Source organism: Apteryx mantelli, chromosome 1, assembly GCF_036417845.1.
Source record: "Apteryx mantelli isolate bAptMan1 chromosome 1, bAptMan1.hap1, whole genome shotgun sequence".
Lineage (NCBI taxonomy): Eukaryota > Metazoa > Chordata > Aves > Apterygiformes > Apterygidae > Apteryx > Apteryx mantelli.
This window is the reverse complement of record NC_089978.1, coordinates 78,034,632-78,046,828: the sequence shown is the minus strand read 5'-3', so window position 1 is coordinate 78,046,828 and position 12,197 is coordinate 78,034,632. Positions and strand designations below refer to the sequence as shown.

At 40.6% G+C, this 12,197-nt stretch overlaps 1 protein-coding gene across 3 annotated transcripts in view; it reads left to right on the top strand.

Annotated features, from left to right (window-relative positions):
• DHRSX (dehydrogenase/reductase X-linked) overlaps nucleotides 1-12,197 on the top strand; it is a 175,426-nt gene that overhangs the window by 118,449 nt on the left and 44,780 nt on the right. For all 3 annotated transcript variants that reach the window (XM_067296052.1, XM_067296045.1, XM_067296061.1), the window contains one exon: nucleotides 5,227-5,434. In XM_067296052.1, the coding sequence (XP_067152153.1) occupies nucleotides 5,227-5,434 (208 nt within the window). The remainder of the gene's footprint in view (nucleotides 1-5,226; nucleotides 5,435-12,197) is intronic.

The window sequence follows — 12,197 nt, the reverse complement described above, 5'->3', positions numbered from 1 at the left end:
CCTTGGCTTCAGCAGGGCCATGCCTTGTGCTGCTGTATGGAGTTGGGGAATTGTCAGGAAGCCAGTGCGCTGAAATGGGAGCGTGCAGTACACAACCCTCTTAACTGGAGCTAGTGTGAACTTGCTCAGCCCTGGAACGGAGATTTGGGCAGATTCATGTGGAAGAAACTTGTTCAGGGAAGAGGCAGGAGAATCCAAATTTGCTGCAGACAGCTCTCCTCCACAGCCCAGGACTTGGGTCCCAGCATCCCCCTGCTTTCAACAGCAGGTTATGAAACCTATTTTCGCAGTGTCCTGTCCCCTCCAGTGAAGGTCTACATACAGGAGACTGTCCTGCTACTGAGCCAGCCCAACTGATAGCAGATGTCCTGGTGATCTCTCTGAGGGGTCGAATCCACTGATGTGGGTTCTAGGTGTCGTCTGGTGTCATCATTATGCCATGTGACAAAATTCCTTGCTTTTCTTTTGCTTCACCCCATATTGCTTTAGGAAGCTGCATATACATATATTCAGAGCTCCGTCAGAAATTAAGAAGTGCAAGAATTAGAACTACCTACACAAGTCCCTCTGGGGAAATAGGAAATAGGACTGTATCATTAGAGATCTCTATCAAGCTTAATCTGTTTTTTAACTCTTTGAATTCTTGTCTTTTCAGCTTTCATATATTATTAATCTAAGCTTCTGTGTGTGGTTGTGTCTACACTCAGAATGCTTTTCTGGGATACAAACAGATGTACAGTACCAGCACAGTGCTCTGGATATAGTTATGCAAGCGTATGTGCTTCATAGTGGTGTAAATTCACCCCTCTGCAGCCCAAACAAGGCATGCTGTTATATAGGTACAGAGATATTCACTCCTCTGTAGCTGTCCTTATTTAGGAGAGAAATGGGCTATACTATTACATAGCTAGATAGATCCATTGATAGATCTTTTTGTTGGCGTATGTGTGTGCAGAGTAGAGCTATTTTGGAACTATATTAAATGAGGTGGATTGGCTTGTATGCCTTCATTCTTGTTGAAAAAAAACATGCTACTAAGTGAATTGGTTACACCAATATAAAGCTCGTCTCTCAAAAAGGCTTTGTGCTTTCATGTGGAATCACTCTTTCTCTATTCTTTATCCCTTAGGGAACTTTTTTGGTACAATACCTATCTCTTACTTGTAAATAGCAAGCATTAGGTGAATGTGCTTACATAGGTTCATCTCCGGCTTCGAAGGCATTACATGTAAATGTATGCAACTGACCTCTTGCATTGACTGTCCAGCCTTTGGCTTGCCAGGAGTAAAAAGACTTGTCTCTGAACCCTGTTCCATGAGCCTGGCTGGGAAGGAAGAGATTTTGATCTACATCTAAAAGAGAGATTTAAAATCTTTCCTGGTTGTGTTTGATATATTTAAAGTGAGTTTGAGAGAAATACCTTTAAAAACCTCCAAGTAGCTCACTGCAAATAAATCTAAATGAATGAAATACTTGTATTTTTAAAGCTCTTAAATCTTATAATAGAGCTGACGGATGTTTTGTGCAGAGGGAGGTACAGGAATTATAGCAATGTTTAATATCATCAGCAGTAGAGGTAGGCATGATACAAATTTTCCTATAGAATCCTGTAAAAATACCTTATGCATGCATATAATATTTATGCCTGTCATAAACTTTTTAGTTCTGCTGGGTGCAACATCAGATTCATTATGCTCTTAAAATGCTATATGACTTTTTCATTGGTGGATCCCAATCAAAAAGTTTCATTAGAAACTTTTATAGAAAATCATGATGAATGACTGATTACAAAGACAATTCTCTTGAGGTGCATTCATTCGCTGAGAGAAAATTATCCTCAATGTTGTCTACTGAATAGACATCATAATAAAAAAGAAAAAAAAAGTTTTTTTATTAAATGTACCTAATGAAATGTGTGCAAGTTGAACATACTACAATACATACATAACTGCAGCACATTGGAATGTAGTACCATATCTACGATAAGAACAGTCTTCCAGAATATTTATGCTGCAAAATATTTTCTTTATTCTAATTTACTTCTAGTCTTGCAAGATCACACATCTGTGTGGCATCTAGGCAGTTTTTTGCATGCATACTGTCAGTTCTTTCCCTGAATATTTCAATAATAACAGCTAATCAATTGCAAAGCAAAAGCTCATTATCAGCTTACTTATTGATTCATTTTTTAGTGCCATACTCGTATCAGTGACGGCTTTTTAAACAAAGCCTCTGGAAACAATCCAGCTAAATCAGAGAGGAGAACTTAAAAGACAGTCGTATCAGAACCAAGGTGTGTAACATTTCAAATTTCACATCCACTCCAAAAACACTGAGGAAACTGACTAATCATAATGAAAGTCAGACAGATATGTATTGTATGGATGCCATACCAGAAGGTTAAGTTGTGTGTTGCATGAGTGTGAATTTTCTCCATCTCTCAACCTTAGCTTAGATCTGTTTTCTGCCTCCGGAATGCACAGCACAGATGGTGGATACTAATTGGGGTGGAGGGCAGAACCTTTCTGTGCTCTTGAAATCCCATGCCTCTCCAGAGGTCAAGGCGGGTCAATGTACAGGTAGCCCGAGTGCTGATCTGAGCGGTGACAGCCTCACTCCCCAGGTTTGCCTGCTGGTTATGATGCAAAGCTGAATGGCTGTAGCAGCTGTCTATCATGCTTCTGGTCTCTTCTGACAAATTTCTCTCTCCTTCCTTCTGACTCAGGCTGCAGAGGTGTGGGGGGGCACTATAGTGAGCCTTGCAGCAGCTTGGGCAGACGTGGGAGCAGCCACTGGGGTTCACATCTGCACAGCCAGTGCTGTTTCATGTTCACCTCCCTTTCTCGGACTTAGATTTTATCAGTGTTGCTGCAAATAAACCTCTTGCAAGTTGGCAGTGCTACTTCCTTCCCTCTCTTCGAAGCCTCAGAGCTTCTGAGGGCAGGATGGGCTTCAGAGAGATGCAAATTGTTTTCTTGTACCAAACCCAGTGCTCAGAGATGCAGTGTTGTTCCCATCTGCCCTCCAACAGCTCATGCCAAGCTGTGTCTCTGCTAAACTCCCACTGCAGTCAACTGAGACTTCATCTGCGAGCTCAGGGTGTGTTGCCCTTCCTGCCCTTTCCTTCTTCCCTATGCCCTAGAAAAAAAGAAATTTCTCTGAGTTGCAGCAGAAGTTGTCTCACATTTATGTCTCTCTGTAACCTTCATGCCAGTGTTTAGTCCAGACCACTGTTCTGGATGTAATTATGTGCTGCATATGTAGAAGTACAGAGGAAAGGGAAATCTTTTTCAACTATGTGAGCAGTTGCAACATTCATCAGAATAAGTGCTGTCGAGGAGGAAGGAGAATACAACAGGACATTCAAACAAACGCTTTCTAATTTGTGTCTTTCCATTAATAAAGATGAGATTTGACATGCAGAGCAACCGAGTTTTCCTGTCATTCTGAGGCATCTAGGAAAGTGGTTGTAATGACAGAGATATACGCCAAGAAGAGCTTTTGCAGAGGCTAATCATGTAATTTCTATTGCATTTCTTCTATTATACCATCAGCCAGCAGAGTGGAGGAAGGGTTTTGTTAATGTCCAAAGTCCTCTATATGAGAGAACATTATGTCACATGTGAACCTTTCATTTGCTCTATTCCCACTCTGGCCTTCTATCTTCTTCTCTTGTTCCTTCCCTTTATTCATGCTTCTTCTCCAGTTGTCTTCCTCTCACTTCCCCAACTTTGTTTTCTTGTCCATCTGTTGTGTTTTATGTTTTTTGTTTACTTCCTTTCACCATTGCTCTATCCCACCTCCCTCATATGCCCTCTCTCCTAACTGTATAAAACAGCAGTCTGTACCAATAGGAAAACTGGTAAACTCCACTCCTGCAAATGCCCGTGTTTCACTCTGGACTGTGCTTTCACACAGAGACCACTATTTCCTCAATATGTGGGCCCATTAAGCACTAGGCAGCCCATAGGTATAAAACAGAATTTCTATGGATGTTGACCAGGCTGAAAAGATACTTAAAACATATTCTGTTCAATCTGAGCAGCCAGTAACAAAGCAGAAGTGTCTGACAGTTGCCCCCTCCCCACTCCCCCAAAAGAAGTAGTGGCGCAGATGCACAATGTATAATTTAAAATGGTAGTTTAATATGCCATCACCAGTCTGAAGATAAGAAATGTAATGGTAAAGGGTTTCTAATTGACATATGAGTTGTTCTAGGGTGAAGCTCTTTTAGATCCATGAGCAGAAGTGGCCTTTCTGTTGTATCATATTCTTGTGTTTTAGAGAGAAGACAAATGGCTTGCAACATTATTCTCCATGAACCACATACATCTGCATTTAAATTGCAAAGGTCAGGTCCACCTGTATGATAATTAAATATTAATTAAATAAGAATAATTTATAGCATTTGAGTTCACATTATAATTGAATGGGATAGCTATCCCATGCAAAGCTCCAGTACACAGTATAGTTTATACATTAGCTCAGGGTTCTCTGCAAAATGCTAAAATCAACATTGAATGTTAGGGATTTGGATACTTATTTTATGCACTGAGTTTGAAAAATGTGGTTTGTACAAATATACGCAAAAATATTGCCAAAATAGGTATTCATAAATTGTTTCAATATGCAGCTGTATGTAAACCTAGTTATTAATACATACTGGGCAAATTTATTACATCTTTTCTCACCCGCACCAGTGAGAGAGAAGTTGCAGATTTTAACCAAAGACAGAACAGGTCTTTAAACTCCAGCCAGGACTCAGCAGAAAGCTATCTGGGAGGGCAAATCTATGACTTAACCTGGTCTTGCCTCCCCTGCCGTGAGCTCTTTGATGGAGGGAATGTTGTTGGGATCCCCTAGCTCCCACCTATCCTAGACAGATTTATTATTGCCATGGATCTGCAGTGTTGGGTTTCTGGCAAGCCAACAGTGGGTTAAATCAACTTTTAATGTCTTCAAAACACTTTTCACAAATGAACTCATTTATCCTCACAGTGGTGCAGGGACAGAGGGGTCAGTCTACCTGTTTTCTGGAAAAAGGAACTGAATTGGATTTTCTCAGCAGAAATCAATTAGTTTCAGCTTTAGACTTCACATTCCATCACCAATCACTCATCAGTCTAAATACTGTGTTTACACTGTGCAGCAGGAGATCTATGTTGCTTCTATTTTGCTTCTTCTCTGAAATAAATCAACAGGTTTTACCTCTACTTTCTCCTGCAGCTGGGGTGATGCTGGTCCCTGAAAGGAAGACAGAGGATGGGTTTGAGGAGCACTTTGGCCTGAACTACTTGGGACACTTCCTGTTGACTAACCTCCTCTTGGATACGCTGAAGCAATCAGGAACGCACAGTCACAACGCTAGAATCATCACTGTCTCATCAGCCACCCATTATGTAGGCAAATTGCACCTGGATGACTTACAAAGCAGGTACTGATCCATTTTTAGTATTCGCTGATCTGCATTCAACTCAATGAAAATTATTGCTGAATACTGACTCTGTGTGTGTATGTGTGTGCGGGGGGGGGGGGGAGGTTGGCTTTTTTTTTTTTAATTAGCAATGCTTTTCAAGCAGTTGCTGATATCTTTCAGGCTTGAACAATGCTTGCAGCCTTCAGTCAAAAATACAAATAATTTATAACCTGGTAAAGTGAGTCTTTTATTATGAACCTTGAAAGCCTTGCTTCCCTTCTGGTGTTTAAACTGTAGTGATGGTTGTGGTGTAGAGTCTGGACTCACCATTGCCTAGTCAGGGAGCCCGCATAACTGGGATGCTGTAAAACGGCTTGGGAGAATGCTAATATACTTCATCCTCGAGTAAATATCTGCCAGGGGCTGCGTGCACGGAGGCCCCGATCCTGCCTTGGGACGGGTGCAGACAGATGCCTGTGGCTGCTGACTCCCCTCCAGCACGGCGCAGCGTTGCTGGGGCACGTCCCAGGCACTCTGGCGACAGGCTGCAGCCCCGCTGGGAGCCCGGGCCGTTGCTCTGGCAGAGCCGGCTGGCCGCACCTGCCTGGCTGGCTCTCAGCTGCGCCCAACCCACATGTCTGCTGCTCCTTCCTCCCCGGCAGTGCTGCCCGCTGGCAGCAGCTCCCCTCGCACCAGCCCGCAGCCGGCTGCGCCCCAGCCCTGCCAGCTGGCAGCCGCCGCGGCCCGTTTCAGATGGCAGTCCTTCTGCTCCGGCCTCCAGCCCCGCTGCCTGCCTCCCCATTGCCTCTAACCTCCAGCTTATCTCCGACGCTCGGTGTTTCCCTTTCCTCCACCTCCGCAGCAGCTACCGACAGCAGCTGTTCCCAGCTGTCCAGTGACCTCCCTGTCCCTGGGTTGTGCCACACATCCCTGCTGCCCTTGTCATCTCCTAAAGCAACCCTGTGAGTCACTGCAAATGCGTGAGCCCCACCTCTTGGCCGTGTTACCCTCTGAGCTTTCCTGAAGTGACAAAGAACCGGGAGTTTATCGAGATCCACATAAACCCACTCTTCTTATTCTAAATCCATGGAGCTGCATGACCACGTTCTCTCCAAGTACTTTCATTTAGAAAAACTGTGGCTTAATGTCTGTGGGATTTTTTAACATCAGGAGGATGCCAAATGATGCAGTGAATATCTCTGATGTCACACAGAAACTGTGTAGCATAGTTTAGTTAATTGAGAAACAAGCAGGATAACTGAGATAAATTAAAAATTTTCCACATGCAGTCACTTGTGGAAATTACTTGCTTACTAGCAAGCTCAATTACAGTCTTTCTACTGGTCAGCTTCAAAGAATTTCTGCTTGTATAAAGGGACTCTGAGTTTTACACCATTTCTATGTAGAAATTGTGTCTCAGTGCTCAGCTTTTAACAAGGACTTTAGCAAGTATTTAGAGGCACCTGGCCTGAGGTTTCATTTTGGAACAAAGACTAAAATTAGAGGGCTGAGCTGTTTCCACTGCGCACATTTTACATATGAATGCTGCATTAACCATGTCAAACTTTCTGTTTGACTTCTGATTACATACTATGGCATCAGTTTTATTACAAGCACATTGTTTAAACTCTGCAGGGTAGTAGCAGTTTAATATCTTGCTTGTAAAACAACCGCAGGAAATTACCCTTACTCTTCACTTGATGTATACGTTCATTGTTTCTGATGTGCGTGTGCTGGATGGCACCATGCAAGGGGACTAAGGGGACTGTAATTAGTATTTCTTTGGGGTAAAGTGCAGAATGCAAAATTAAATGTGGCTGTTCTGTGTCTCTAGATAACAGTAGTTTCCTTGATTATAGCAAAACCTTGTACTGTGCCTCTTTAGCTTAGGATCATCCTTATCTGTGGTTCATTATTATTAACTCATATTTTAAAGGAACTGGAAATGTTTCAGTTAGAAAAGTTGTTGTTGAGCGTGAACATGACCAATGTGATGACCCCCCCCCCAAGAAAAAAAAAAAAAAAAGAGATTTACCTGCAGCTTTTGCGCCAAATCCTGTCCTTTTGCATTTCAACTTTATTGGTATAAAAAGAGACATAAAGGAGGACAGAATCTGACTGATTTTGTACACTCTTCTCCATGCAATGTTTGGAATAGCTGGGAGCTGGTAGTGTTGCCATACACATATACAAGCATACATGTGCACCAATGGCTTCAAGAGGGCCTGTGGTTTGAGCTCCAAACCTTTTCTTGGTTCAGCTGGAAGAGGAGGCTCCCTTTTTTTCTAAGCTTAACTGCTGATAGGCTCCAACATGGGAGGATTGTTAGTTCTCTCTCAAATGGTGCTGCTAAAGACAGTGAGATTATTTGCATGTTTGAATATGTGCTAGCAGCATGAGATGGTAGCTTAGCAATGCTAGAGGACTGTTGCAAAGTACCATACACAGACACTGTCTACATCATGGAGATGCCTTGTGATTCAGAGTAATATTTAAGAACTTTAATGGATGCAGTATAGACACCCATGGTAAGTGCTATGATATGACAATGTTCCGTGAATTGCCATAGTTTTCCAGTGATGGCATCCCTCATTTTTGCAGCTCTTGTGAATGTGAGATCTTTTAAAAAATCTTGTACTGGCTTTTTCCTTATTTTGAGTTGCAGTAGTTGGCCATAATTTGTTTTGTGACTTGGATCTGTGTTCCCTGATTGCTTGGTCACAGCAAGGCAGCAAAACAATTTGGAGTCTACTCATTGTGGAGAAAGGGAGCTGTACTCTGTGCTGGAAAAATTACTGATAGCAGCAGACTGAATTGTTTACCATACCCCTGTCTCATCATTCATAGATTTTGGTTGTGCCAGTGTCCAAACTGGAGGTGTGTAATGGTAGCAGAGGAGGGATCCATCCATCAAATACGGCAGAGAAGGAAAGGCAGAAAACTGTCTTGACATAAAGGAGAAAGTAAACTGAGGTTCAGTTCTCTACTTTACCACAGATTTTCTATGGCATCATTCTCCCACTCAGGAGACTTTGGGTTTCCAGTCATAGTTGTGGTCAAAGCTCCTGAACTTATTTTGCTTGTTCTCACTGCTCAGAATTCTGATTTGAACTCAGAAGTCATCCATATCACAGTGACCACAGGGCAATGGCATAAGACATAGTTGTGGAAAGCTCTATGCCAGTACAGGGATAGGAACAGTATTAAATACAGCTTGCGCTACTGCCTTCCACATTTCCTCTTTTATTTGTTTGCTACCATCTCACCGTTCTGATTTATCCCATATTTCTCCTTTCAGCTCTTTTTGATGGGAGCATTAATTTACACCTTTCTTGATTTTCCTTGTTTGTTAAATTATTTTTCTTCCTTTGTTATCTCTCTCTCCATGCTTACCTACTTGATTTCTATATTCATAGTTTCGTCTTCACTTGTGTCTTTTCAGTGTTTTTCTTTCCCTTGCTTTTTCCCTCCCTATCTCATCCTTTTTTTCTCTTCATTTTTCTTATTTCCACTCATCAATTCATTTCTTCCTTTTCTCTCCATTTCTCCTCTTATTTTCTCCTCCCAACCCCAGTCCTATTTTTCTCCTACAAATGTCATTTCACCCCCTTCCTGCCCATCCTCTTCCCACACACACCAATAAGAGAAACAGCATGGGTACATCAAGGCAGGACAGAGCTTGTTCCAAACAGGCAGGGCATAGCTTGTTTCATGTGTGTTATTGAAAATGCAAACTCACCAGAGCAATGACTGTTCTCCCAGTTCTTTTGCTGAAGGATATATGAAGAACATCAAACACTTTTGTGGTCTTTTAGATCCAGACCATTTTAAACAGAAATCACATGAGTTGACAAGGGGATCCCTAAGGCAAATCATTCTCCTTCATCCCTATTTTAAATACTACTGTTTTCAAGAAGGTGAAAGTTTAACAGAAACGCTATCTGCAAACATTTCAGCAATGGTGATTTAAGCAGTTGCATGCTGACTGCACTCTAACAGTAGAAGAGCATAACTGTCATGTTCTTTATTCCTCTTTTGCCTGACTTAAATAACACTCTTTAAAGAGTGAGAAAAAATATATGGCCTCAGCAGAATACGGCTGTCTGGTTTTAGCAAATATTTGAAGAGCATATGGCCATCTTCTCCATTTGAGATAGGCTTGAACAGTTCCCTAGAGTTCATGGTACTCTTATAAGGTTCGGATAGAGGGCTCTCCTTCAGGTACTCTGCCTGCAAAAGTAAGAGGGAACTTAAGGAAAAACCAAGAAAAAAAGACCTTATTCCTTTTCCAAGGCTGTAGAAGTGCTTCCCCTTGTGTCATGCTCACGCAAATGTCCTCTCTTTCCCAGAGGTGAGCAGCACCTTTGTGTGTTCTGTCTAGGTTTTTCTCCATGACTAACTATTCCTTTCATCATCCTTTCTTTTTGCATGCCAAATGGGCCCTGTAATGCTGTGAATCACAGATTTATGAACTCCCCAGCCATAGTAACAGAGCTCCTTTTCTGGTCTGAGTCTTCTGTACATTCAGGAACAGTTACACTTTCTCTGCTCTCCTTCTTCTGCTCTATTACTGCAAAGGGAACTGATGGTTTTTTTCATAATTCTCCAAGCTGGTAGAGTCCCCAGGTAATTTCTGTGCTTTTTTCCCTGTAGCCCTAGTGCATGAATCATGTCAGGTACAGCAGAGATTGAAGTGAAAAGAATTCCAGAAGTCCCAGCTGATGCATGTGCAGCCTAGTTGGTGTCAAATAGGGCAAACAGCACTGCCTAGGACAAGAGTGGATGCTGGGGAGACGAGGCAGTTCCAGTTAATCTCTTCTGCTAGGCAGTTCATAAAGCGTGTAGCAGAGGACATTGCACACTGCTGGGAAAATCTCTCTAACAAAGTGTCTGGAGACCTCTTGTTCTTGGACGAATAGTCTCCTTCATCATGGCTTGCTGATGTTTGCTGGTAAACAAAGTTGCAATTAGGTCTGAGAGAAAAGTTGAAGGTTTTATCCCAGAAGAACTGCTGAGATTTTGAAAATGTCATCCATGAATAGCAATGAAAAATTAAAATGCTGAATATTTTTGTGAAATGTTAATACATTTTTTTCAGATCAAAAACATTTATTTCAGTGATCTCAAAATATTTGGTTTCAAATTTAGTTTGTAATAATCCTTATAAGTACACTGCATTTAATATTTTGAAGTAAAATGTTGATCAAACTGACACTCCAAACCTTTAATTTAAAATTCATCCGCTTGAAGTAAGATATTTTCATCTATTTCAAAGCACTTTTTTATTTGGATATTTGTTTAAGCATTTTCCTTTGAATGATTTGATGAGCCAGCATTTTAAAAAATGAACACTTTGGGGAAACTTCCCAGATGGTTCCTCCTGTGCTTCTTCATGACTGATCCGTCACCTGTAGCTTCTTAATTCTCTCCTTATGAGAGAATTTATGGGATCCAAGTTAAAATATCCACTAGTGTACAGTATCTTTAATTCAATCAAAAGCAAATGTGTAGTTGGTGTAGCATAGTAGTAGCACAATACTGTTGTTTTATTTCCAAATTTATAAATAATAAAGAAAATTTATAAGATGAAGTAGGAGAGATTTTAAATAATTCTCTTTTATTTGTAAATCCATTTTAGTCAATACAGAAGTCTTTCACAGTGACATTTAGAGAGTTGTGTCACTGGACTAGTTTGATTAGCACTACTACAGGATTAATAAAATTATGTGAAAAGGATAGAAATTGTAATCATAAAAGATTTTTCTAGACAAGAAGATACATGTTATTATAGGTTCTATTTCATTTGGGAGTATGGGTTTTTGTTTGTATTATATCATTTAAACGGCTGTCCCACAATGACTTTTATTGTATATTATGATTCTATTTACAAGATAAATCACACTCCCTCAACAGGACCAAATGCTAACTACTGCATGCTGCTAATTTCAGTTAAAGTGTCCTTCCTGCAACATGCTTCCAAGCTTTTCTCTGTATAGTTAGATGATTATGTATTCACAGGTATAAATATTCAAATGCTTACTGCATCTACATAATGATATTTTAATGTTTCTTTGCAGGTTTTTTTTTTTTTTGTATAAATGCAAAAGGATTTGCTGATTTGCAACATGATCCCTTCCTTTTGCAGCAATTAGTGATAATTGCAAAAATTAACTCTGCTGGCCTGGAAAATTAGTGTTCTGGTTAAGGCACAGATCTCAAATATTAAGAATTAATTAAAAAAAAAAAACAAGTGGGCTATTATATCAGAAGACCACTTCTCTCATCAGTCCAAAAATGGGATTTAAGTTCGCTAGTGTGTGTCTTTTCTCTGCTGTAGGCTGCAGGTGAACCCCATCCATTCCTGCAAAACAAAATGAAGATATGTTTACGTCAAAATATCAACTTTGGAAAGTTTTAATTTTAAATTTATTGGTGTGCTTTCATTCTATCTAGTCAAAATACTTTTAGGTTCATTGCTGTTCTGAAGAACAATAACAGTGTGACACCACTACCACAAAGATAATGTCAGAATTTAATGTATTCCGGGAAATTATGTATAGCTATTTTGTGGGTCACAATGTTAAATTCCTTCCTGTGTAAAAGGAATTGATGGTCTTAATAATATGTTCTTAATAACAGTTAATTATTTAATAGGATAAAGTGTTTCTGAGCAAGTTCAAAAATGCAACGTGTTTGGAAGTATTTGATATATGCATGTTTCTGCTACTCAACCTCTCCCTCCTCAATGGGTTGAATGGTTAAAATCAGCTCTCTGTAGCAT